This window comes from Notechis scutatus, chromosome 6, assembly GCF_049901735.1.
Source record: "Notechis scutatus isolate UNSWTSFEM ecotype Mainland chromosome 6, rNotScu1.2, whole genome shotgun sequence".
NCBI classification, from domain to species: Eukaryota; Metazoa; Chordata; class Lepidosauria; order Squamata; family Elapidae; genus Notechis; species Notechis scutatus.
In genome coordinates this window covers 82,968,537-82,993,024 of record NC_142014.1, presented here as the reverse complement: position 1 = coordinate 82,993,024, position 24,488 = coordinate 82,968,537, and the positions used below count along the sequence as shown (strand labels likewise).

At 49.7% G+C, this 24,488-nt stretch overlaps 2 protein-coding genes across 2 annotated transcripts; one reads left to right on the top strand and one right to left on the bottom strand.

Moving 5' to 3' along the window:
* Nucleotides 1-289: 289 nt before the first annotated feature.
* RABL2B (RAB, member of RAS oncogene family like 2B) lies at nucleotides 290-13,200 on the bottom strand. The gene is made up of 8 exons (XM_087968998.1): nucleotides 11,958-13,200; nucleotides 10,112-10,141; nucleotides 8,497-8,576; nucleotides 6,629-6,708; nucleotides 5,583-5,694; nucleotides 1,942-2,039; nucleotides 1,735-1,818; nucleotides 290-704 (listed from the first exon to the last, which is right to left on the bottom strand). The coding sequence occupies exons 2-8, from the start codon at nucleotides 10,135-10,137 to the stop codon at nucleotides 609-611; spliced, it is 576 nt and encodes a 191-aa protein (XP_087825124.1). The 5' UTR covers nucleotides 10,138-10,141; nucleotides 11,958-13,200; the 3' UTR covers nucleotides 290-608.
* On the top strand, nucleotides 12,981-23,180 carry NME6 (NME/NM23 nucleoside diphosphate kinase 6). Its single transcript, XM_087968999.1, has 5 exons — nucleotides 12,981-13,225; nucleotides 15,874-15,976; nucleotides 16,692-16,731; nucleotides 19,502-19,662; nucleotides 19,867-23,180. The coding sequence occupies exons 1-5, from the start codon at nucleotides 13,133-13,135 to the stop codon at nucleotides 20,016-20,018; spliced, it is 549 nt and encodes a 182-aa protein (XP_087825125.1). The 5' UTR covers nucleotides 12,981-13,132; the 3' UTR covers nucleotides 20,019-23,180.
* The last annotated feature ends 1,308 nt before the right edge of the window (nucleotides 23,181-24,488 follow it).

The window sequence follows — 24,488 nt, the reverse complement described above, 5'->3', positions numbered from 1 at the left end:
TCTGGAAAAGGGGCAGGGAGGGTGCCAGGGGCGTGGGGTGGGCTTTCAGGGGGACATCACGGTCTCTTGTGAAGACATCACGCCGGGCTGTGATTGCCTCACACAACTTTGCTCAACTGCGGGGCTCCCTGTGCTTGTGCTCCTCCAAGAGATCTGCTGCAGAAGACCCGACCCAGCGCAGGCCACCTTCACCCCTTCCCCTTTTTTCTCGGGGTGCAACACAACCAGAGGTCGCCCCCCCCCACACACAATTGGGAGCGACTTTGCTTTCTCAGAGAAGCTACCAGGCTAGTTTCTAGATTTCCAAAATTTATTTCTCCAGGTGGAATCTTTGCAACAACAACAATAACAACAACAACAGCATAGACTCAGGGTCCCTCTAGAAGTGAAAGGGGGGCATGGATGAGCCTCAGGTTCTCTACCAGGCCCAGCGGAGCCCCTCTTCTCTGGGCTAGGAAGCCTGGTCCTCCCTCTGCCTCCTCCTCCCAAGGGCGGCAGAGGTGACCTCCATCTGCTGGCCTCCTCGGGGGTCCCCAGTTGCCTCCGCTGAGTCGGTGGGGGGGGGGCTGCCCATGGTCTCTGTGCAGGTGCAGGTGGAGGCCCATGGGTTACTCGTTCCTAGGGCTCAGGTGGACCGGGGAAGGCTCCCCTTGGCTGGTCTCCTCTGTGGGGGAGTCGTCCTCCTTCACCTCTAGGTCAAAATTCTGCAGGGAAACAGGGAAGGGGGTCAAAAGGGATGCCCCACACCTGGGCTCTTCTAGGGCAGCAGCCACAGCGAGGCTTCAGCAGGTGGAGGATGGCAAGAGAAGGCTTCCAGGTGGATGGAGGGAAGGAAAGAAGGTGAGAGAGAGAGAGGAAAGAAGGAAAGAAGGAGAGAGAGGGAAAGAAGGAAGGAAGAGGAAGGGAGGTGAGAGAGAGAAAGAAGGAAGAGGAAGGGAGAGAGAGAGGAAGGAAGGAAGAGGAAGGAAGGAAGATGAGAGAGAGAAAGAAGGAAGAGGAAGTGAGAGAGAGAGAGAGAGAAAGAAGGAAGAGGAAGGGAGAGAGAGAGGAAGGAAGGAAGAGGAAGGAAGGAAGGTGAGAGAGAAGAAAGAAAGAAGGAGAGTGAGAGGAAGGAAGAGGAAATAAGAAAGCAGAAAGAGAGGAAGAAAGGATGGAGAGTGAGAGAGGAAGGAAGGAAGAGGAAAGAAGGAAGGAAGAATGAGAGAGGAAGGAAGGAGAGGCAGGCAGGCAGGCGGGAGGAAAGAGAGGCAGAAAGGAAGTAAGGAAAGAAGAAGGGAAGGAGGAAAGAGGCAGGCAGGAAGGAAAGGGAGGAAGGAAAGAGGGAGAGAAGAAAAAGGGAAGAAAAGAAGAATAGAAAATGGGAGAAGAAAAAAGGGGAGGAAGTGAAGTGTAGAAAGGGAGAGAGGAAGGAAAGAGGGAGGCTAGAAGGAAAGGAGGTGAGGAGGGAGAGAGGAAAGGAATGAAGCAGCCAGGAAAGAGGGAGGGAAGGAAGGGAGGGGTCCCCCCACCTGAGAAAACCAAAGTCAGGGAAAATAACCCTCAGGGCTGCCGGGCACACAAACCGCCCTCTTAACTGCGGCTACCTGCCATCGTGGTTAGCAATTAGAAGCCACACCACGGGCCCCCAGAGGCCCCCTGAAAGGCCTTCTCCCCCCCCACCCCGCCCAAGAGCCAATTCCCGGGGGGCCCTTTGGGCCTCCAACCCCAAACAGCCGCCCAGGGAGCCTCTCTTACGTCCAGCTCCTTCAGGACTTCGTCCATAAAGTCGCCCGAGTTCTGCTTGTAGGCCACGGCCATTTTGATGGCATCGCTGAAGAGCTGCGGAAGGGAACGCAGAGGGTCAACCAGGGGGAGACCACTGCTGGGGGATCCTTCCCTGCCCGGCCAGTGCCCCCCATGCCCCCCACCCCTCGGCCAGGAATCCAAGCCTCCCTCAACCACCTTCACAACGTTGGTGCCGTCTGCTGCGGAGACGAAGTAGAGAGGCAGGTTGAGCTTCTTGGGGAAGTTGAAACTTTTCTGCGTGGCCTTCAGGTCGGCTAGAAGAGGAGAGAGAGAACCGGATGACCTCAGGAGGGCCCCAGATGACGCAGCCCAAGACAAGGAAGGACCCACAGGCTTAACTAGAATAGAAGGGACCTTGGAGGTCTTCTAGTCCAGTGATGGCAAACCTTTTTGTTGTGGTGTGCCGAAAGCACACGTGTGTGCCAGCACCCACAATGCAATGTGCCCTCCTGCGCATGCACATGCAATCCCCCGCCCCCTTACTTGCACTGCGCACGTGAGCGCCTCCCAGCTGATTTTCGGCCTGTTTGAGGCCTTTTTCGCCTTCCCAGATGCTCGAGAGAAGCCTCTGCAGCCTTTGGAGGCCGAAAAACAGGCCCGTTTCGGCACTTCCAGTATTTACCGGAAGTGCTGAAACGGGCCTGTTTTTCAGCCTCCAAAGGCTGCAGAGGCTTCTCTCGAGCCTCTGGGAGGGCGAAAAAGGCCTCAAACAGGCCGAAAATCAGCTGAGAGGCGCTTGAGTGCGCAGTGCAGGTAAATTTGGCTGGGGCTCACGTGCCGGCACAAATGGCTATGGCAGGTGTGCCATAGGTTCGCCATCACGGTTCTAGTCCAACCCCCTACACCACTTCAGACAAATGGCTATCCAACATCTCTTCAAAAGCCTCCAGTGTTGCAGCCTTCACAACTTCTGGAGACAAGTTGTTCCCCTGGTGAATTGTCTTCGCTGTCAGGAATCTCAGTCCATTTGTTGACTGAAATAACCCAACTGCTGAGTTTGCAACGAGAAGCACCGAGGCACGAATTGCCCAAACGTGGCAGGTTCTTACAGAGTAACAGAGGTGGGAGGGACCTTGGAGGTCCTCTAGCCCAACCCCCTGCTCAGGCAGGAAACCCTATACAATTCCAGACAAACGGTTGTCCAAGGTCTTCAGCTCGCTTGTCTGTGGAAACCAGCAGCAGCTTCCTCTGAATTTCTGAGAGACCGAGAGGCCTCCTAGACAGGCCCCACTGGAGGTGGGCCAGGTGAAGACAGGTCCCCAAACTTGGCCACTTTAAGACTTGTGGACTTCAACTCCCAGGATTCTCCAGCCAGCATAGCATAGCATGCTAGAGAATACCACAGCAGAGCTGGCTGGAGAATTCTGGGAGTTGAAGTCCGCAAGTCTTAAAGTGGCCAAGTTTGGAGAGCTCTGCTTAAGTCCATCCGCTTTTTCTCTTCTCTTTCTTCAGGGAAGAGACAAGGACCGTGTGGATGTGTTGACTTAACACATCCACATCCCTTCTCTTAAAGGCTTTGCCCCCAAAGCCTTAAAACGTTTCTGCCCCGTCCCAGAAATGTCTGAATTCATGTTGTGGATGTGCACCATTTTAAAACGATGCATTTCCCTGGCCCCAAAATGGCTGCCCGCTTCTGCAGCCCAACTTCTCCGTAGAGGAAGAGCGACAGGAATCAAATACAGGCAGAACACAACAGAATAAGAGTCGGAAGGGACTTTGGAGGTCTTCTAGTCCAACCCACTGCTTAGGCAGAAAACCCTCTACCATTTCAGACAAAGGGTTGTCCCATCTCTTCTTGAAAACTTCCATTGTTGGAGCATTCACAACTTCTGGAGGCAAGACTAAGCTACCACTTACCACACGTTAACCTCCTGAAAATCTAACCATGATTGAAGTTAAGCACACATACTACCCAAACATGGGCTCAGGGTCTATCTCAGGGTTGTTGGGAGACCTCGCCTTTCATTCCTGGGACTAGAGTCTCAATACATCCGCACACACTTTGAAAAGAAACCTCCAACTGGTGCAGAATGCAGCAGCCCACCTGGTGTTGTGCATACCGAGGTGTGTCCATGGATCACCTGTCCTGCATTATATATCCGATGTTATATATGTTGGGTTCTTTATTGTTTGTAAGCTGCCCAGAATGGGTGGGGCAGCCATATAGATCTTCTAAATAAATACATACTAAAAATAGAGCATTTCTTACATAATGTCTTTGAAAATACCTGTGAGTTTTACTTTTACCATACAGTAAAAAAGGATGCCATCCTAAATGGAGATAGTGACCTTCTGAAAACAGTAACCTTCTGTGTCTTAAGATTTATCCATTCTCTCGCCTGTGTTAATACAGCTGCTTGATAATAAAAGCTCCCCATCTGGTAGCCCAAAGCCCCCATTATTTTTAGAAGATAAAATTTAAAAAAATGTGTATACTTGTGCAGAAATGGACAGATTGACACTAAAAAGAAAAGGAAAAAAGGAGACACGGAGCATTTTCGAACACAGGGCTTGTTTTACAAATGGTTGGATAGCAGAGATAGAAATTAGGAGAGGGAAAAGTATGATTATGTATAAATAAAATGGTCCAGACCAGGCGCCTCCAATCTTGGCAACTTTAGGACCTGTGGACTTCAACTCCCAGAGTTCCTCAGCTACCTTAGCTTTACAATACACTTTCACTAAGCACCTATGTATGTAATGTGAAAATGTATAAAAACTGTTAAAATATGTACATACACACACACACACACACACAGACAGAGGGCTAGAAATGGCCATGGTTGGGACAGATGTTAGGATAACATTGTTTACCCTAATTGGTTTGGGTAAAAATAATAAATAAGGTATCATGGTTTGTTAGTTAAAGTGTGTGTAACTTTAACAGCAAGAATGTAATTAAGGGTGTGGTTGTAAAAGCACTATATAAGAAGCGAGGCAATTGCAGCTCTCTCTCTCTGGCTTACTGATCCCTAATTACTGGATGGATTGATGACTGCGTTCTTGCTGGAACGGGAGAGAACAAGGAGTGTTGATTTTTCTCAACGGAGAGAAGATAAAGATTGGACTGATTTATTGTAAGTGTACTGACATTGGCTATTCAACACGGACTTTGCAAATAGAGTATCCCCGACAAGACTTGACTTAAATTGATATATGACTAATGGACCGTTTATTTGACTTTGCTATAATTCTTAAATGGAATAAACAATATTTTTGATAGCACAAGCGTATCTGTATCTTTACTGCGTGTTAACTAGAAAACTTATCTCACACATTTACCTATCTTCCTATCTGACTTCGCTGCACATTCTGTTTAGTTTGTTTTCCTTAACACCCGTTGGGGAATCCAGGCTTAACAACAGAGACCCATGGCTGGATGGGAGATGCAGCTTTGAGTAGGGGAAACTAAAATCCTTCAGGTTGACCCTCCCGGGGGAACAAAAACAAAGATTTCACAAAACCCCCTTTAAAAAAGACTAGACCCCCCTTTTTTTTAAAAACAGCATAGAGTTTCCTGCTTGAGCAGGGGGTTGGACTAGAAGACCTTCGAGGCCCCTTCCCACTCTCTGTTATATTGCATTTTCCAATGGGAAAAAAACCTCTTTTTCGTTCCAGACCAGTTGGTGCAGCTTTAAGAGGAAGCTCCGCGGTGATGTTCTCCGCCACTGGCTAAGCAGCCTTGGGGCAACGGAGGTGGCGTGGTCTTAAAGCCTGAAGGGCAGAAGGTTTTCCCCCTTGCCCAAGAAGGGGCTGAATCTCCTCCCCCCAGCGGGGAAAAAGGGGAGGAGACCCACCATCGATCTTATTGGCCACTACGATACAAGGGATCTGAGGCCGGAATTCACGCAGCTCCTTATACCAGTTGGTCAGGTTCTTGTAGGTGACCTTCCGCTGGACGTCAAACACCTGGAAGGGAGGGGGAGAGAAGAGGAGGACGGCTTACCATGCGCTCAATCAAACGACAACCAAAATCTCAGATCCCGGTGCGAGGAAGCTGCAAGGGTGCAAACGGCCCCAGGAGAAACATCTACTAGACGTTGGTAGGCTTGCTCACGCCCACCAAGCCATGCCACACCCACAGAACCGTTAGTAAAATATTTTGAATCCCACCACTGATCAGGACCAGAGGTGGGTATTCAGCCGGTTCTGAACGGTTTTCCTGAACTGGTAGCAGAAATTTTTAGAGGTTTGGAGAACCGGCCAATCCCACCTCCGACTGGCCCCGCCAACCCCATCTCTTCTCCGCCTCCCATTGAGTCCCAGCTGATTGGCTGGGTCTCCTTTGGTTGCCCTGCCCAGGAGAACGGAGCTGGAAAGCAGGTCAGTGGGGTGGGGAGGGAAGGGGGATTTTGCAGTATATCCTTCCCCTGCCATGCCCACCAAGCCACGCCTACCAAGCCACACCCATAAAATGCCACACCCACAGCTGATCACCTGGGTCTCCTTTGGTTGCCCTGCACAGGAGAACGGAGCTGGAAAGCAGGTCAGTGGGGTGGGGAGGGAAGGGGGATTTTGCAGTATATCCTCCCCCTGCCATGCCCACCAAGCCACGCCCACCAGAACCGGTAGTAACATTTTTGGAATCCCATCCCTGATCAGGGCTGAGTGTGGTGACTCCATGGCTGCAGTGGCATTGGTGGGAAGACGGAATGAGCTGGAGAAGATACTCTTCTGGATTTGTGGCCCCTCCCTTGCGGAGGGCCAAGAAAAATGGGGAAGACTTTGTCCCACCCACATCAGGACAACTGAGCCCTGGAGTCAGACGAAGGATCTCTATCAGCCCGAAGAGATCCCTCACTCAAGCATTCCCACCGCAAACCCCAGGCGTCCGTTTCCTTACCATGATGCAAGCATGGGCCTTGTGGTAGTAGGACGCGTGCATGCTCTGGAAACGCTCCTGGCCGGCAGTGTCCCAGAAGTCTGGAAAGCAGGAATTCCACAGCTCACAAAGGATCCACTTAAACCAGGGGTGTCCAACCTTGGCAACTTTAAGACTTGTGGACTTCAACTCCCAGAATTCTCAGCCAGCTTTGCTGGCTGAGGAATTCTGGGAGTTGAAGTCCACAAGTCTTAAAGTTGCCAAGGTTGGACACGCCTGACTTAAACCAACATAATAATGTCTCTATCTCTCAACTTTGGCAGTTGAAGAGGGGTGGACTTCAACTCTCGGAATTCCCCAGCCAGCAAGGAGTTGAAGTCCAGCCATGTTCAAACGGGCCGTTTCTCTAAAGTCAGAAGATCCATTAAGTCAGCCTCCTCCAACTCGGGGTCTCCTGGAGGTGTGTGGACTCCGAGAGCCCTTGTAGGGGCCAGAGAGACAGAGAGAGAGATCGATCGTGGATCTTCTGCTGAAACCCAATGTCCAAGGGGACCTTCCACCCAGCAAGCTTCTCAGCCCTTCAATGGGCAGCTTTGTTAGGGATAACATTGTTTACCCTAACTGTTTTGGGTAAAAATAATAAATAAGGTATCATGGTTCGTTAGTTAAAGTGTGTGTAATTTTAACAGCAAGAATGTAATTAAGGGTGTGGTTGTAAAAGCACTATATAAGAAGCGAGGCAATTGCAGCTCGCTCTCTCTGGCTTACTGATCCCTAATTACTGGATGGATTGATGACTGCGTTCTTGCTGAAACGGGGAGATTTTCTCAACGGAGAGAAGATAAAGATTGGACTGATTTATTGTAAGTGTACTGACATTGGCTATTCAACACGGACTTTGCAAATAGAGTATCCCCGACAAGACTTGACTGAAATTGATATATGACTAATGGACCGTTTATTTGACTATGCTATAATTCTTAAATGGAATAAACTATATTTTTGATAGCACAAGCGTATCTGTATTTTTACTGCGTGTTAACTAGAAAACTTATCTCACACATTTACCTGTCTTCCTATCTGACTTCGCTGCACGTTCTGTTTAGTTTGTTTTCCTTAACACCCGTTGGGGAATCCAGGCTTAACAAGCTTCAAGCCATGGACAGATGTGTTTATCAGAACGGGGTCCCATGCAATGAGATCAGGGAGAGGGCCTGCCGGCGGCTGACGGAGCTGGCAGCAGAGTTGGACAGTAATGAGGAGGTTGGGGAGGAACCTGGGCCAGTCTTGGAGGCTGAGAAAGGCCTGGAGGAGGGCTCTGCATCAGAGGCAGGGCCATGGGGCCAGGGCAGGCTGGCAGTCATCAGCTGCCTTCGGGCTCAGACAGCAGTGAGGCGGGGGAGCTTCTGGAACCGGTTCCCAGCCTGTGCATGCACAGGACTACCAGAAGACAAGAACAGTTGAGAAAGCAGGGTCGACGTGTGAGTGAGGGTCCCAGGTGGATGATGAATGGCCCCTCCCACCAGGATTAAAAGAGGAGCAAAAGGGGAGGGGGCTTTTGCAGGAAACAACTTGCTCGTTCGTTCGTTCCAGCCTCATGAAGTTTGCCTGTGTAACCTAGAGACTCTTTGCCCAGCCCTTCCTTGTCAGCACTGTGTGTGGAACTATTTACCGGGCAGCTTTCCAGGATAGATAAGGTCTGAGCTAATATTTATACCTTTGCAAGACTGTTTGCCAGGCCGTTGGCTGAATGTGAATGCAATAAATTCACATTCATTTAATAAAAGAGGTTTTGCCGGGACTCAAGAGTTGGCTTCGTGCTCTTTGGGGAAGCCTAGGACGGAACATCTACACTGTGGCCTCCACCACTGCCTCCAGCAAGCCCTTACCTACAAGGACTGTCTTGCCGTCCACGGTGGCTGTGTACTTGTAGAGGGTCAGGGCGAAGGTCGAGAGCTGCTGGGGTTTGCTGTGGGCCAGGGTCAAGGAAAGGAGGTGGGAAACCATGGTGGTCTTCAGGGAGGAAGAAGCAGAGGAGAGGTTCCTCAGAAGAGGCAGGCCCGTCAATGCAGCATCTTGACTGCTTCCACGCACACCAGTCCACCCAACCCTTGCATGAGTTTAGGACAGTGTTAGAACAGGACGTAGAATCATACGGCTAGAAGGGACCCCAGAGGTCTTCTAGTCTAACCCCCTGCTCAAGGCTGTGGAGACCTTCTATCATTCCTGGTCAACCTTCTGGGAAGGCAAAGTCAATGGAGAAGCCAGACTCATTTCACAACCGCGTGGCTCCCTGAACAACCGCAGGGAATCACTTAACCACTGGGGCAAGGAAGGTCGTAAAACGGGGCAAAGCCTGTTTATCAACTGTCCTGCTTAGCAGCGGACGTTTTGGGCTCAATTGTGGCCGTAAGTCAAGGGCTTCCTGTATTTTAATTATAGCTTTAATTATTTCAATAAATTAGTTTCTGGGTAGATGGGTAGGTAGACTGATAGAATGAACATGATCTATGGATATATAGATACATGAGAGATTATAGGGGTGGATGGATCAATGACAGAGAGATATAGAGAGATAGAACATGATACATGGATATATAAATAGTGTAGATGAGAGATCATAGGGATGGAGGGATAGATTGATGATAGACAGATAGAATATATGATGGATAGACAAAAATAGATAGATAGTACATAATAGATGGATGATGGACAGATAGAAGAGAGACTATAGGAATGGATACCTATAGATACAGACAGATAGATTAGACAGATAGATACTGTAGATAGATAGAGTTGATAGAGATAGATATAGATATAAATATAGAGATGATATATAGATATAGATAGATAGAGTAGATACAGTATATATAGATAGATATAGAGATAGAGAGAGATAGAGATATAGAGATCGATAGAGATATATAGAATTAGATAGAGATAGATAAGATAGATGATAGATGATAGAGATATAGATAGACAGATACTGTAGGTAGAGATAGATACTGTAGATAGATAGATAGATAGATAGATAGATAGATAGATAGATAGATAGATAGATAGATATAAAAACAGGTAAGTAGATAGTAGATGATAGAGATAGAGATAATAGAGATAGACAGACAGATATTGTAGCTAGATAGAGATAGATACTGTAGATAATAAGAGATAGAGTAGATGGAGAGATAGATAGAGTAGATAGAGATAGATGATGAGATAGAGATGGATAGACAGACAGATAGTAGCTAGAGAGAGATAGATACTGTAGATAATAAGAGATAAGAGCCACCACCTGTGGCGGAAAGGCCCTGTTGCCACCTGGGAAAACTACCCCTGACTAATTTCCCATTATCTCCTCCTTTGCACCATCCGAATCTGCCGGGTTCTGCGATTTGGGGAGGCCTGGTTTCTTCTGGAAGAAACTCCGGTTGGTTTTGGTCCCCCGATAGCCGAGGAGAGGCCACCCCACACTTTTCCCCCCATCCTCCCCGTTCCAAAGGATACAATCCCTCCATGAGGAAGCGTTCCATCAGCCTGGAAAAGAGAGAAAGTGCCACACTGAGGAAACTGAGTCCAGCTCCTGCAGGGGACGGCTGGGCAGAGTCCTTTGGAGGGGGGTGTCAAATGCGCCATCGGCCTGGAGTCCTTGTGCCCCCAAAAGAGACCCAAGACCAGCCCCCACCCACCCTGCCCGGCCCCATGAAATCCACTGACTCTCATCTGGCCCCAGCTGGCCTTGACCGCTATTAGATCAGATTCTTAGTGAATACAGGTAGTCCTCGACTTATGACAGTTCTGTTTAGTAACCGTTCGAAGTTACAACGGCACTGAAAAAAGTGATGGATGACCATTTTTTTCCACCCTTTTTCCGCATCCCCATGGTCGCACGATCAAAATCTGGACGCTTGGCCACTGACTCGTATTTATGACGGTCGCAGTGTCCCGGGGTGGAGGGTAGGGTTGGGGGGTCACGTGATCCCCCCTTTTGGGACCTTCTGACCAGCGAAAGCCCTGGAGGAAGCCAGAGTCACTTAACAACCGAGTGACTCACTTATCAACTCACTTAACCAGTGTGGCAAGAAAAGTCGTAAAAATGGGGCAAAACTCATTTAACAACATTTCTCACTTCTTAGCAACAAAAATTATAGGCTCCATTCTGATCGTAAGTCGAGGACTACCCGTCGGTACCATTGAATCAATGCTCCTTGTTTTCAAACTCTCTCGTTTCCTGCGCCCGACAGATTTTGGATCAACCACTGTCCAAATAGCAGCAGCAACAGCCCTTAGCCTTATATACGGCTTCCCAGCCCCCTCTAAGCGCTTTACAGAGTCAACCTCTGACCCCTGACACTCTGGGTCCTCGTTTTACCCACCTGGGAAGGGCGGAAGGCTGAGTCAATCTGGAGCTGGTCAGGATCGAACTTCTGGCAGTGAGCAGTGAGTTAACCTGCTATACTGCATTCTAACCACTGCACCATTACAATGGTCCTTCCTTCCTTCCTTCCTTCCCTCCATCCCTCCTCTTCCTCCTTCCCATTCTCCTCTCCTCCTCCTCCTCCTCCTCCATAAACTCCCCTCCCTTCTAGCATTGATGATGTTCCCTAGTTGGGTCATGAAATGTCTGCAAGAAAACACCCAGGCTCAGAGAGCACCAAGGACCCCACAGTCCTCCTCCTCCACCCTCCCTTTCCTTCTAGCACTGATAATGTAACCTAGTTGGGTGACAAAACGTCTGCAAGAAAATCGCCCCGCCCAGAGAGGCCCCAGGAGGAAGGTTGAAAGCAATCTCAGCTGATGGTGTGAAGGCGCCTCCCTCGTTTCCCCACAGACGGGGTTGTGGAGGTTGTGCGAACTGTCTGGTGCGACTCCACCCGACCTGCATCAACAACCCTTGAAGGGTCTCAGCTGAGAGAGAGGGAAGGACGTCCATTCCCAGGATGACCCTAGAGATCATCTAAACAGGCGCATCACAGCACCTGGGCCATCTGGCGCAGCTGCTGGCCACCCTGGAAGTGGGGGGCAAGAGCCCCCTCCTCCCGGGACTTCCGCACCGCGTCCCCCACTCCCATTACCTCTGGGGGGAGAGTCAGTTGAGCCCCTCTGCTCCGATGCCCCCATCGGGCACTGGGGGTTTCTGGGGAGGGGGCGATGTGGGCTGCAGAGTTGGGGGTGGGTGGTCGCAGAGTTTGCCCGGGGCCTGGGCTCCGGAGGGGGCGCGCACAGCAGCGGATCCCTCCGCAACGGTTGCGCAACTCCCAACGCTCCTCGAGGCGGGGCTGGGGCGGTGGGGGCGTTGAGCGGGGAGACCCCCCATCTCTGGGGGGAAAGGGGGTCCCGGGCCCCCACTCACTTGGACTTGCCCACGGCGCTGTCGCCCAGGCAGATGATCTTCACGTTCTCCTCCGCGTCGTACTTGTCCTGGTCCAGAGCCGCGTTGGGGGGGCTCCCCCTCGGGACCCCCCGGCTTGGCCATGCGGCCCCGCAGCCCGGCTTGCCAGAGGGAGGCAGGCAGGCAGGCAGGCGGCGAGGGTCCCGGGCAAGGAGGGAGGGAGGGCTGGGAAAAGGAAGCCCTCCCCCAAAGCTCTGCAAGGCTGCGCCCGCGGGCGTCCCTCCCTCCCACCACCCCGCCCAGGAGACGCCGGCTCGGCTGCCAGGCGACCGGCCGGATGCTGCGCGCGGCCGCGGGGCTGGGAGGAAGGCGGGCGCCCGCTTGCCGCCCCTCGCTTCCCCTGGCAAAGCCCTCTAAAAAGGGGGGAGGGAGACGCCGGGCGTGCAAAACGGCCCCTGCGAACCAGGGCTTGGGAGGCAGGAAGGGTGCAAAAGCGTGTGCACACTCGCCGCTCTCTTCCTGCTTCCCTTGGCAAACCGGGCTGGAGGGGGAGGGAGGAGGAGGCAAGCGTGGAAAGAACAAAAGGGGCGTGCAAACAGCGTGTGCCACGGCCTCCCGCTTCCCCTCGCAAGCCGGAGGGAGACGCCAAGCGTGCAAACGGGACAGGCAGAGGCGCTTCTCGCTCCCTGCTTCCCTTTGCAAATCGGCCTGGGGGCGGGGAGCGTGGAAAAACGCCGTGCAAAAAGTGTGTGCAAAGCCGGAGGGAGGTGCCCAGTGTGCAGTTGCCTCTCGCTTCTTGCTTTCCTTTGCAAACCGGTGCGGCGGCGGGGGGAGAGAGACGCGCCGAGCGTGCAAAATCGTGCAAAGGACACTTGCAAGCGGGATTGGGGGTGCCAAAGGGCGCAAGGGTGTGTCCCAGCCGCTGCCTCGCTTGCACACCGGCGTGCCTGCGTGCGGGCAGGACGGAGCGTTGAGTTGCAAGCAAGGAAAGACGTGCAAAAGTGTGCAAAGGCTACCGCCCCCTCACTTCCGGCTCCTCCTCGCAGGTCGAGGGGGAGGAGGCGCGTGCAAAGGCGTCCCAGCCCCGGAAGAGCCCGTGCGGGTGCACACGTGCCTGTGTTCCCTTGCAAGCGGCGCGGCGGGCAGAGCGAAACCCCCCCCCGCAACGGCCCCCCCGTCTCCTCCCCTGGGGGCAAATGAGACCCTCCTGGCCGGGGCTGCGGCGGTCCCTGCAGCTGACCCTGGCCATCGTCAAGCCCGACGCGGTGGCCCACCCTCTGGTGCTGGAAGTAAGTGCGAACAAGTGCATGCCGAGGGTGGAGAGTTTGCACACTCGTGGACGTGTGTGGGGGCAGGGATCAACCGGAAGCCTCCAGGGTGGGTGCAAACGGGGAGGGAGAAATACCCCCCCAAAGCCTTCTAGAGCAAGCAGTCTCCAACCTGAGCAACTTTTAAGACTTGTGGACTTCACTCCCAGAATTCCTCAGCCAGCTTTGCTGGCTGAGGAATTCTGGGAATTGAAGTCCACAAGTCTTAAAAGTTGCTCAGGTTGGAGATGCCTGTTTTAGAGCAGAGTTTCTCCATCATGGTCGCTTTAAGACAGGTGGACTTCAACTCCCAGAATTCCAAAGCTGGCTGAGGAACTCTGGGAGTTGAAGTCCACAAGTCTTAAAAGGGACTCAAGGTGGAGACGCCATAGACAGAGTTTCTCCATCATGGTCGCAGAGAGGTGGACTTCAACTCCCAGAATTCCAAAGCTGGCTGAGGAATTCTGGGAGTTGAAGTCAACTCCCAAATTGCTCCAGTTGGAGACGGCATATCTGAGGAGTTTCTCCATCATGGTGCTTGACAGGTGGATTCAACTCCCAGAATTCCAAAGCTGGCTGAGGAATTCTGGGAGTTGCCACCTTCTTAAAAGGCCAAGGTGGAGAAACCATAGACTAACTAGGCAGAGTTTCTCCAACATGGCAACTTTAAGACGGTGGACTTCAACTCCCAGAATTCCAAAGCTGGCTGAGGAATTCTGGGAGTTGAAGTCCACCTTTCTTAAAAGGGACCAAGGTGGAGAAACCATAGACTAACTAGGCCAGAGAGGCCTCCAAACTTGGCAACTTGAAGACTTGTGGACTTCAACTCCCAGAATTCTCCAGCCAGCATATCTGAAGAATTCTGGGAGTTGAAGTCCACAAGTCTTTTTAAATACATTTTTAATTTTTTTTTTTTGCTTCTATATACACCTCATTGTGTGAACAGTGTGGTTCCAAGGGGTGTATAGTATTACTAGAATTGTGTAATACGTTAAATGTTAGTAGGGTGAATATTGTTTGTTTTATTATAATTGGGAGTAGGAAGAAACTTTGTTTTAAATGTAATGGGGGCGCAACCAAGAACTAAAAATGGGGATAAATTATAGAAAATACAAATTAATATGAATTTATGAATGGTTATTTGAATTATATAATTTGTTAAATACTGCCAATATGCTGACATAGAATTTATAATAAAAGAAGTGATAAGAATATAGAGATTGACAGAAAATAGTATATGAGAATATTAAATAATTAAGATTGATCATATGTATTAATATCAAATTATGTAAGAAAGTTAATAACATCAATGTGAAACCATTGTCATGTTTGTTTAAAAATGTAACATGACCTGAAGTCCACAAGTCTTAAAGTGGCCAAGTTTGTGAACTCCTGTTCTGACCCAAACCTGGTTCTAAGAGAGCAAACACGAGACTTAGGTACCAGCAGAACCTTTTAATGTTTCATTTAGGAATTCTGTTTCTTCACAGATCAAAGCCTGCTTCCAACTAATTAGCTACGACAAGAAAGAGCCTGGCCAAGTTTTTGCAAGACTGCCAAGAACAACAGATAAAGTTCCTAAACTATAAATCAAAGAGTCTCCAAACACCAACTCGGATATTCCTAATGTCCACCGGGCTCCAGTGCAAAAACTTCTTTGCTTCCTACAAAGAACTCCGGTTTCTCAGCTGGCTTTTATCTCTTGAGAGAGGGGCCATTACCTTGCAGCCTTACTCCCGAGTCGCCCGTGCTGCTGCAGCTGCTCTTTCCTTCCAGCAGCCCTGCATGCATGCACATTGGGCACAGGCTCCTCGGGGGGCCTCTTCCTCACTGCTGCCAGCCACCACGACCTCCGAAAGCAGCACCCCCCCCGATGGTCCTGGCCCCATCCCTGCATCCCACCTAGGCCCCTCATCGGAGTCCTCGCTCTCCGAGGCCTCAGCCGCCCCCACCTGTTCCCCGTGAACGAACAACAACTCCTGAGTTAAGCAACGGAAGGACCAAATGACTCCATGGTTGGGCTCGGCTTAGGACGTCCGTTGGCCTTGATCCAGCCCTGGTGGTCCACTCAGTGCCTTTAGGGTGGGTGCCAGCCACGGACGGAAAGCTGCCCCATCTGAAGCTTTGTAGTGTGAAGAGCCACAAAAGCCCCTTGGACCGATGGCCAGATGATGTCGGGGGCTTTTGGACTTCCGTGGCCTTCCCCTTATTTTGCCCCAAAGGTGCTTTTTCTTTTCCAAGAGGCACCTGGACTTTCTGGGTTTTTCTTTTGAAGAGGTTTCGCTTCTCCTCCAAGAAGCTTCTTCAGCTCTGACTGGTCATTTTCATCCTTTCTGGGGGCCGTTAAGGCCCCTTGGCAGTTTATCTCTGCCCTCTCTCCGACTTTCTCAACGTCTCTCTCAAAGGATGCAAATGACCAGCTGTCTGCAAGGAGAGTAAACCCTTCCCTTCCCCACCATCCAGTCAGAACTGAAGAAGCTTCTGGGATGAGAAGGGAAACGTCTTCAAAGAAACACCAGTGAGTCCCGTTGCCTCCTGAAGGAAAAGCACCTTTGGGACAACCAGGACAGCTGGAGGACGGAGAATCTCCGTAGACTTTCCCCCTTACCTTCTTTTCGGTCTTCTTCTAGGCGGTGCATGAAACCATCCTGAACCACCAATTCTTGATCGTCCGGATGAAGGACCTCCTCTGGAGTAAGGAGGACAGTCGGAGGTTCTACCAGGAGCACTCAGGTTGGTGTGGAGGCTTCCCGGTGCAGCTGCGGCTGAAATCCCGCTGACTGGGGAAAGGCTGGGGAAGGGTCTCTGGTCCTCCAGCCTAGCCTTGGGATCTTCTTCCCCAGTGCATCCCACTTGGCTATCCCAGAAGCTGGACTCTAGATGGCCCTCAGGTTTGACCCAGTTCAGAGTTCCTCTGGTGGCCTGAGGCTTCCAAAGATCTTCATCCCCGGATAAAAGAAGTCCATAGGGGTTCAGTAGAGCCCCCATTCTGGGGCCCTGAAGACCCTAATCTCCAGCTTTCTAGAGATTAAAATCTGAGCCTCCTAATGTTGACCATGTCCCTCATGGAGCTGAGAGTCCTCTTGGGTGAACCTGATCCAGGTGTGGGCAGACAGACATGCATGGACTTGGGCTGAAGGAAAGGATGGGTCAGATTCTTCCTCTGGTTCCTGTCTGTGGGTCGGATGACATCCTGGGGTCAGGGCTCAAAGTAGAAGACCTCAGTGTGCTTCTAAGCCTTGGCCATCTTGGCTTCTGCATCTCGACCTGCAAGCTGGAGTGAGCTGATGATGGATCCAAACCCCTTTGGAGCTCACCAGCCCTACGTCTCGGTCGTTATGGGGCTTTGCTTGCGTTGAGATCCAGCAGGGAGGAGAGCGAGCAGAGCAGAAGCTTCCTTGTTCCTCAGAAGTTCTTCTTCTTCTTCTTCTTCTTCTTCTTCCTCCAGGGCGATTTTTCTACCAGAGGCTGGTGGAGTTCATGTCCAGGTAGGTCCAGAGCTGGTGGTTGAGAAGACCTCCTTCCTGTTCCCTTCAAAGGCCTGCAGCAGAGCTTCCAAACTTGGCCACTTTAAGACTTGTGGACTTCAACTCCCAGAATTCTCCAGCCAGCTTTGGGATTCTGGGAGTTGAAGTCCACAAGTCTTAAAAGTTGCCAAGTTTGGAGACTTCTGGTCTAGTTAGTCGGTGGTTTCTCCATCTTGGTCGCTTTAAGAAAGGGTGGACTTCAACTCCCAGAATTCCTCAGCTAGCTTTGGGATTCTGGGAGTTGAAGTCCACAAGTCTTAAAAGTTGCCAAGTTTGGAGACTTCTGGTCTAGTTAGTTGGTGGTTTCTCCATCTTGGTCGCTTTAAGAAAGGGTGGACTTCAACTCCCAGAATTCCTCAGCTAGCTTTGGGATTCTGGGAGTTGAAGTCCAAAGTCTTAAAAGTTGCCAAGTTTGGAGACTTCTGGTCTAGTTAGTTGGTGGTTTCTCCATCTTGGTCGCTTTAGAAAGGGTGGACTTCAACTCCCAGAATTCCTCAGCTAGCTTTGGGATTCTGGGAGTTGAAGTCCACAAGTCTTAAAAGTTGCCAAGTTTGGAGACTTCTGGTCTAGTTAGTTGGTGGTTTCTCCATCTTGGTCGCTTTAGAAGGGTGGACTTCAACTCCCAGAATTCCTCAGCTAGCTTTGGGATTCTGGGAGTTGAAGTCCAAGTCTTAAAAGTTGCCAAGTTTGGAGACTTCTGGTCTAGTTAGTGGTGGTTTCTCCATCTTGGTCGCTTAAGAAAGGGTGGACTTCAACTCCCAGAATTCTCCAGCCAGCTTTGGGATTCTGGGAGTTGAAGTCCACAAGTCTTAAAAGTTGCCAAGTTTGGAGACTTCTGGTCTAATTAGTCGGTGGTTTCTCCATCTTGGTCGCTTTAAGAAAGGGTGGACTTCAACTCCCAGAATTCCTCAGCTAGCTTTGGGGATTCTGGGAGTTGAAGTCCACCCTTTCTTAAAGCGACCACGGTGGAGAAATCCCAACCCTAACCCTCAGGGCCTACAGGAACCCCAGATACCTTCACACCAATGATTTTGTTCTAAAGGAGGGTGAAATGAGGAAGGGGAATGATGCAAAGGTAGGAAAAAAGGACAGGACTCATCTTGGCTTATTTCTGGAGACCCTTGTCAATATTATACCTCGCTCTCTGGATGCGAAAGAGGCGGAGACACCTGCTCCCCTGTAAAAATTTACTATGTTGGTAGAACAGGGGCCTAAATTCTCCACCAGGTGGGAAAGGGCAGGAGCTAAAATTCAGTAAAAAAAGAAAACAAATAACCACCCCATCCACGTGTTATGTCCAGTTGAGAAATAACAGAAATTCCCAACAGATTCAGGATGGGAAAGATGAGAAATTTCTCTCTTCTCTTTTTTTCATGCCTATTTTTATTTTATGTAAAACAAAGGTAAAGTACAAAAATGCAGAACTAAAAAACAAAACAAAAACAAACTCCAAAAACACAGCAAAAAACCCCATACAAAAGTGTTTAATGTGTGTAATGTGGATTGTTGATTTTTTGATGCACCTTCTTTTAATGTTTAGATTGTTTTGTGAGAAAAAAAAAATTAAGTTGTAGGAAAAGTTTTCCTAGCTGTTGTGTTGCCTCTTTGATTAAGATATTTGTATCTGTGTGTGTTTGTGTGTGTGTGTATACATGCAAATGCTCCAACACTGGAGGTTTCCAAGAAGAGATTGGCTAACCATTTGTCTGAAATGGTATAGGATTTCCTGCCTAAGCAACGGGCTGGACTAGAAGACCTCCAGGGTCCCTTCCAACTCAAAAGATGGATGGACTCAGCATGGTTGGAAGGCCTGAAAGACCAGGCAGGGGTCGTTCTCTGTGGCTGTCACCTAATCAAAAAAAACCCAACACTTGTGTATTGCGTTGTGTTGTGTTGCGTTGACCACCAGGAGGCAGCCAGAGACCAGTGTCCTAAATGGCCAGAAGTTCTTCCATGAGGCTTGAGGGCCTGTCCAGGGTTGGATGGAAGAGCTTTCTCTGTTGATATTCCAGATGGGGGAATGCAGGGGGTGTTCTAGATTGTAAGGGTTCTAGGTTTGGAGGAAAGGAGGAGGAAGGAAGGAAGGAAGGAAGAAGAAGGAAGGGGGAGGGGAGTTATCAAAGAAGATGGAAGGGAGGAGGAAGGAAGAAAAGAAAGAAGGGGAGAGAGGAAGGAAAGGGAGGGAGGGAAGGAAGGAAGAGGGAAGGGAGAGAAGAGGGAGGGAGTAAGGAAAGAAGGTGGAAGGGAGATGGAAGAAGAGGGAAGTGAAGAAGGAAGGAAGGAAGGGAGGGAAAAGGAAGAGGTGGAAGGAAGAAAAGAAAGAAGGGAAGGGAGAGGAGGGAAGGGAGGAAGGAAAGTAGGTGGAAGGGAGATGGAAGGAAGAAGAGGGAAGTGAAGAAGGAAGGAAGGGAAGAGGAGGTGGAAGGAAGAGAAAGAAGGGGAGAGGAAGGGAAGGGGCAGGGAGGGAGGGAGGAAGGAAAGAAGGTGGAAGGAGATGGAAGGAAGAGAAAGGGAGGTGGAAGGAAGAGAAAGGGAGAGGAAGGGAAGGGGGCAGGGAGGGAGGGAGGGAGGAAAGAAGGTGGAAGGGAGATGGAAGGAAGGAAGAGAAGTGAGGAAGGAAGGGAGGGTGGGTGGAAGAAAGGAAAGAAAAGAGAAGAGGGAAGGGAGGACAAGGATATTGAAATGCGTAGAGACCAGGGAGCCTCATGGATGAACCTCCTTGCCCTTTCAGCGGTCCCATGAGGGTTTACATCCTGGCCCACGAGGAAGCCATCACACGCTGGAGACGGCTGATGGGTCCCACCAAGGTGTATCGTGCCCGCCACACGGCCCCAGAGTCCATCCGCGGCAGTTTGGGCCTCACGGACACCCGGAACAGCGTCCATGGCTCAGGTGAGCCCCAGAGCTGAATTCCTAGGGAAGGCTGGCGCAGGTGGCTCCGGAAGGCCTCCTGAAGTCATGGAGGTTCTTAAGAAGCGACCGGACAGCCATTTGTCCGGAATGGCAGAGGGTCTCCTGACTGAGCAGGGGGTGGGACTAGAAGACCTCTAAGGCCCCTTTCAACTCTGTTAATTCTGTTCTTCTCTCCCCCCCCAGACTCTGCAGCCTCAGCTAGCAAGGAAATTGCCTTCTTCTTCCCAGATTTCAGCGAAGAGGAGTGGCACCAACGTGAGGAGCCGCAGCTCCGTAGAGAAACAGTTGGGCCTTCTGAGGTCATCCATTGCCACCTGAAAGACGGGGCAGGATAAACCAGCTCGAACCTCCTCCTCCTCCTCCTCTCAGGGATGTCACCTGGGCCTCTGCCATGACCCAGTTGGTGGCCCTCGCGAGCTTCATCACAGCCTGTGAACTTTGCCGCTAGGAGACACTCAACGGAGAGGGGGCTCTGCCCCTCTTCCTGTGCCAAAGACCAGGCTCAACACGCGTGTGCCATGTGCCGTCTTCACCGATGCTCATCTTCCCTGGGATGTTTCAGGCCACAAGGGCAGGGTTTCCAGGCTGGGCTGGGGAGAGAGCAGTCTTCATGGGATCTCTTGAAGTGCCTGGGACCAAGGAGGACGTCGAGAAGGTGGGACCCTAACCAGGATAGACTTGACACCCAACTGGAATGGTCTTGAGTTACTCTCTGGAAGTTGAGTCATGGGAACTGGACTTCTAAGAAAAATTGGATGGTCTTATCGGGAGAACTGGACTTCTAAGAAGAATTTGAAGAACATCTAAGAACTGGGCTTGAACTGGGCTGGACTTCCAAGAAGAAATTGAAGGTCTTATCAGGGGAACTGGACTTCTAAGAAGAATTTGAAGAACATGTAAGTCTAAGAAGAACTGGAAGAACTTCTAAGAACTGGACTTGAACTGGATTGGACTTCTAAGAAGAACTGCAAGTCCAGTTGCCAGGACTCAACTTCCAGAAAACTTTATGTGGATGACTGAGAATTATAATTGACTCTTAGGTTACTGGTTTCTGAGACAGATTTTGCCTATGTGCCAATGAACCTTTCTACTTGTGGATTTACACACTGAACCCCCTTTTTTGGGGGAGCACAGTCCTACCCCAGGCAGCTGTAAGATGGACATGCTCCCCATCTTGTGCTTAAGACCTCTGGCCTCTGGCTGGCGACATGGAAGTGGAACGGAGCCCACTCCAAACATGACTGGAAGCGTTCAGCTCGAATGCTTTTTCATCCTCGCCAAGATTTCTTAAATGCCTAAACCCCATTGAGAGGTCTCCCTTTTCAGCCTTTTCAAACAGACCTGGAGATCCTTACGTGTTCTCCAACCTCTCCCCAGATTTTGGGCTGCAAAGAGAATTGAAAAGACGAAATCTCCTGGGTGCCTTCTTTTGTCACCTCTTCAATATTTGGGTTTTTTAAGACCTCCCTGCTTGCAATGCTCCTTGGCAGATGGAGGACCAGGTACTTCGGGTTGGCTGGACTGCACTTCGCACTCTTCACCGCTATTGCCGTGGCTGTGACGGGTGTTTGGGAGTTGTAGCCAAGTCTCATTTCAAGAGCCATAAGCAAAGGTAGTATTCAGCTGGGTCAGGCCGGTTCTGGCGTACCGGCAGCAGAAATTTTGGGTAGTTCGGAGAGCCGGCAAATACCACCTCTGGCTGGCCCCCTGTCAGGTTTCCAAGTGATGAAACCCGTTTAAAAAGAAAAGAGCAAAGTCTGTCTTCCAAAACAATTTCTTTTATTTAGGAAAGCATCCAATTGGCAAAGTCTGTTGTAATTCCAGATCTGACCCAACCCGGAATTACCCCACATAATATTGTTAAGTTAGAAACAGCCCCCCAAACAATCACATTCCCCAATAGAAGTAAATCAACGTTTGCCTGGTTTTCATCAGTCTCCACCTCCAGGTCTCAGCATGGTTTCATTCCCACAGGAAGGAGAACCACCTAGCCTAAACAACTATCTCCACTCCTCCCACCTTAGGAATGTGGCAAGCCCGAAACCCTTCCCCCCACGACCAGCAAAGAGAGAGAATGAAAAGGAATAGATAAGAAGGCTAAATAAAGTGGCTATGCATGTGTCAATTTTGGGCTTGACACCCCGCCCCCTGCTTTTTCCCATCCTTGATTCCATTGATTCTTAGCTTAGCTGATCGACATGGCAGAGAGATTGCCGTGCCTCAGCTGAGCTAAAAAAACAACTCAGGCGATCTTTGAGTGCTGCATATGCACGTGAAGTGCCCGCAGAACCGGTAGTGCGCAATTTCGAACCCTACCACTGGCCATGGAGTCACCATCTCTGAACACAAGACAAAACAGGAGCCAGATTTAAGAATGAAAGGGGTCAAACCTGTCCCATCTCTATTCTCTCCTCCCAGTCTCATTCGGTGGTGCCCCAGCAAGGTTAAAAAATCGAGCCCCCATATTTGTAGGACACACAACACTGACATAATTTTATCTTGGCTTGGGTGTTGGCCAAACTCAACCTGGTTGGACAGTGTAGGACTCATAGACTGTCGGAAAACAGGTTCTTCCTCCTAATGGCCAACTTTGTTGTGTGAATCCTTCAGCATCGTTCCCAATTCTGTGGCCAGCTGGACGTTGATGGGGCTCCTCACCACCCGTATGTCCCCGTCTCTGAGCATCCTGTTTCTCATCATACTTTGTGCAACTGGTCCATGGAAAATAGATGCTACCAAACATTCGTTATATTTGGATCTCATTCTGATGCCCCAGACCAGGATGTCCAACCCTGTGCAACTTTAACTCTTGTGGACTTCAACTCCCAGAGCTCTTCTACCAGCTGGCTAAGGAATTCTGGGAGTTGAAGTCCACAAATCTTAAAAGTTGTCAAGGTTGGATCATAACTGGGGAATTCTGGGAGTTGAAGTCCACAAGTTGTCAAGGTTGGAGCATAACTGGCTGGGGAATTCTGGGGAGTCCTTTGAAGTTGTCAAGGTTGGACACCCCTGCCTTAGACTCTGGGGTGTCCAGCAAAGGACCCCAAAGAAAGCCCCTTCCTTGTGAACCTCCAAGGAGAGTTTGCACTTTGACCTCCTTATTTTATATCTTCCTTTCTAAAGTGTTGAACCCAAGAAAGTTGCTTTCTAATTCTTCCCAAAAGCGAGCAAGCCTCAAGGAAAGGCTCCACCTGCTCCGCCTTGGCATTCCCTCCAGGAATACAGCAAATATTTATTACCAGATGGAGAGGCAGTAAAGGGTTTTCACCCTGAAAACCAACACATAAATTAGACCATTTGTGAGTCTCTCTTCTGCCAACCAAATGGACTCTGCTGCTTTTTAGACCCGATGGTCAAATACATGCTTCTTCAATGGAAGGGTGACCCCAGCTCCAACCCAGCTGTGGACTTTCCCAAGAAATGGATATATTTGCCCAGAGTTTGTATTATGGAACAATCATCAAGGATTTTTTTAAAAAAAATATTAATTACGTTAATCCCTAATCTCCAAACGTATTTATCTTACTGGTAAATTATTCCTGCCAGGGGTTCAGGATTTATTGGGTTTTGTATTGGGGTTTTATTTCTGTAAGCCGCTCGGGATGGGTCAGTTGGGTGGCCTTATCAATTTTCTTAATGGAATAAAAATAAATAAATTACTAGATAAGAGAAAAAGTGGTACCGAATCGGAGCGAGTGGCCAAGCATTAACAAATTGTCAAGGGAAAAGTAAAAGACTCCAACAGGATCTGCAGGAGGAATTAAGTGCCCAGGTAGCCATGAAAACTGCGCAATCAAATCCCCTATTTGACTTTCTTTTTTTAAAAATCGTGCATGGGAATTGGGCTGTGATTATTTTATTCTAATTCTACTCCATTTTATTGTGTTATATTTTGTTATTTTTATTTCATTTTTTTATTTTTTTATTTTATTGTTTTAATTTTATTATTTTCCTGCCTTTACTATTTTTACCAATAACTCAAGGTGTCGAACATTTTTCTGACACAATTTTCCGACACTTCCAATTTTCCTCACAACAACAACAACCCTGTGAGGTCGGTTTTGGCTGAGAGGGAGTGGCTGGCCCAAAGTCACTCAGCTGGCTTTCCTGCCTAAGGCGGGAGTAGAACTCGCCGTCTCCTAGTGATTGGTCCAAATAGCCACTTGGCTATTTCATGGCCGTGGCGGGATTTGAAATCTTGCTTTCTAGCTTGGTGCCTTAACTCCCAGCCGTGTGTTCGAATCCTCCATCTTGATTATTATTATTTTTTTGAAAACCAAGTGCGAAGAAAGGTTCTTGAGGATAAAAGCCCTTTCCAAGTTGAAAGAAGGGGAAATGACATCCCTGCGTTAGATTTTGATGCAATTTCACACAAAGTTCCTAATTGAGATACCAATTTTTCTCAGCACTTCATTGGGGAAGTGTTATTGAAGGTAAGTAGCAGAGTTGGGAACTCCTATAACTACCATTTTACCATGTTTAATTGTAAGATGGCAACTTCCCATCATTATACCATGTGATTTCTATGATAAATTGCAGTTAATTTGCAGCTGAGGTGGAGGTGGGAGGAGGTTGAAGCAAATTGGAGAGAAAGGACGTGGGAAGCCAAGCGCATGAAAGCAAGGAACACTCGACCCACGTTTGGGGGTAGACCCGTTCTAGAGCTGAAATAAAGCCTGCCTCCAGAGCTAAAATCTCAGGGTTGAACATCCTGGGCAAACCAGACCACCACAGTTTCTGCCACAAAGCGTAAGGACAAACTCTGGCACAGCAATACACCTGAAATCCACTGGGTCTGGGGTCAG

Bases quoted from the DNA above. Each gene is read 5' to 3' on its own strand.
- NME6 (XM_087968999.1), top strand. From the start codon at position 13,133: ATGAGACCCTCCTGGCCGGGGCTGCGGCGGTCCCTGCAGCTGACCCTG. The intron at 13,226-15,873 runs GTAAGTGCGAAC...GTCTTCTTCTAG, and splicing joins CCCACCCTCTGGTGCTGGAA to GCGGTGCATGAAACCATCCT. The intron at 16,732-19,501 runs GTAGGTCCAGAG...TTGCCCTTTCAG, and splicing joins CTGGTGGAGTTCATGTCCAG to CGGTCCCATGAGGGTTTACA.
- RABL2B (XM_087968998.1), bottom strand. From the start codon at position 10,137: ATGGAACGCTTCCTCATGGAGGGATT. The intron at 5,695-6,628 runs GTAAGGAAACGG...CCTCCCTTCCAG, and splicing joins AGGCCCATGCTTGCATCATG to GTGTTTGACGTCCAGCGGAA. The intron at 1,819-1,941 runs GTGGTTGAGGGA...TCCCTTCCGCAG, and splicing joins ACGGCACCAACGTTGTGAAG to CTCTTCAGCGATGCCATCAA.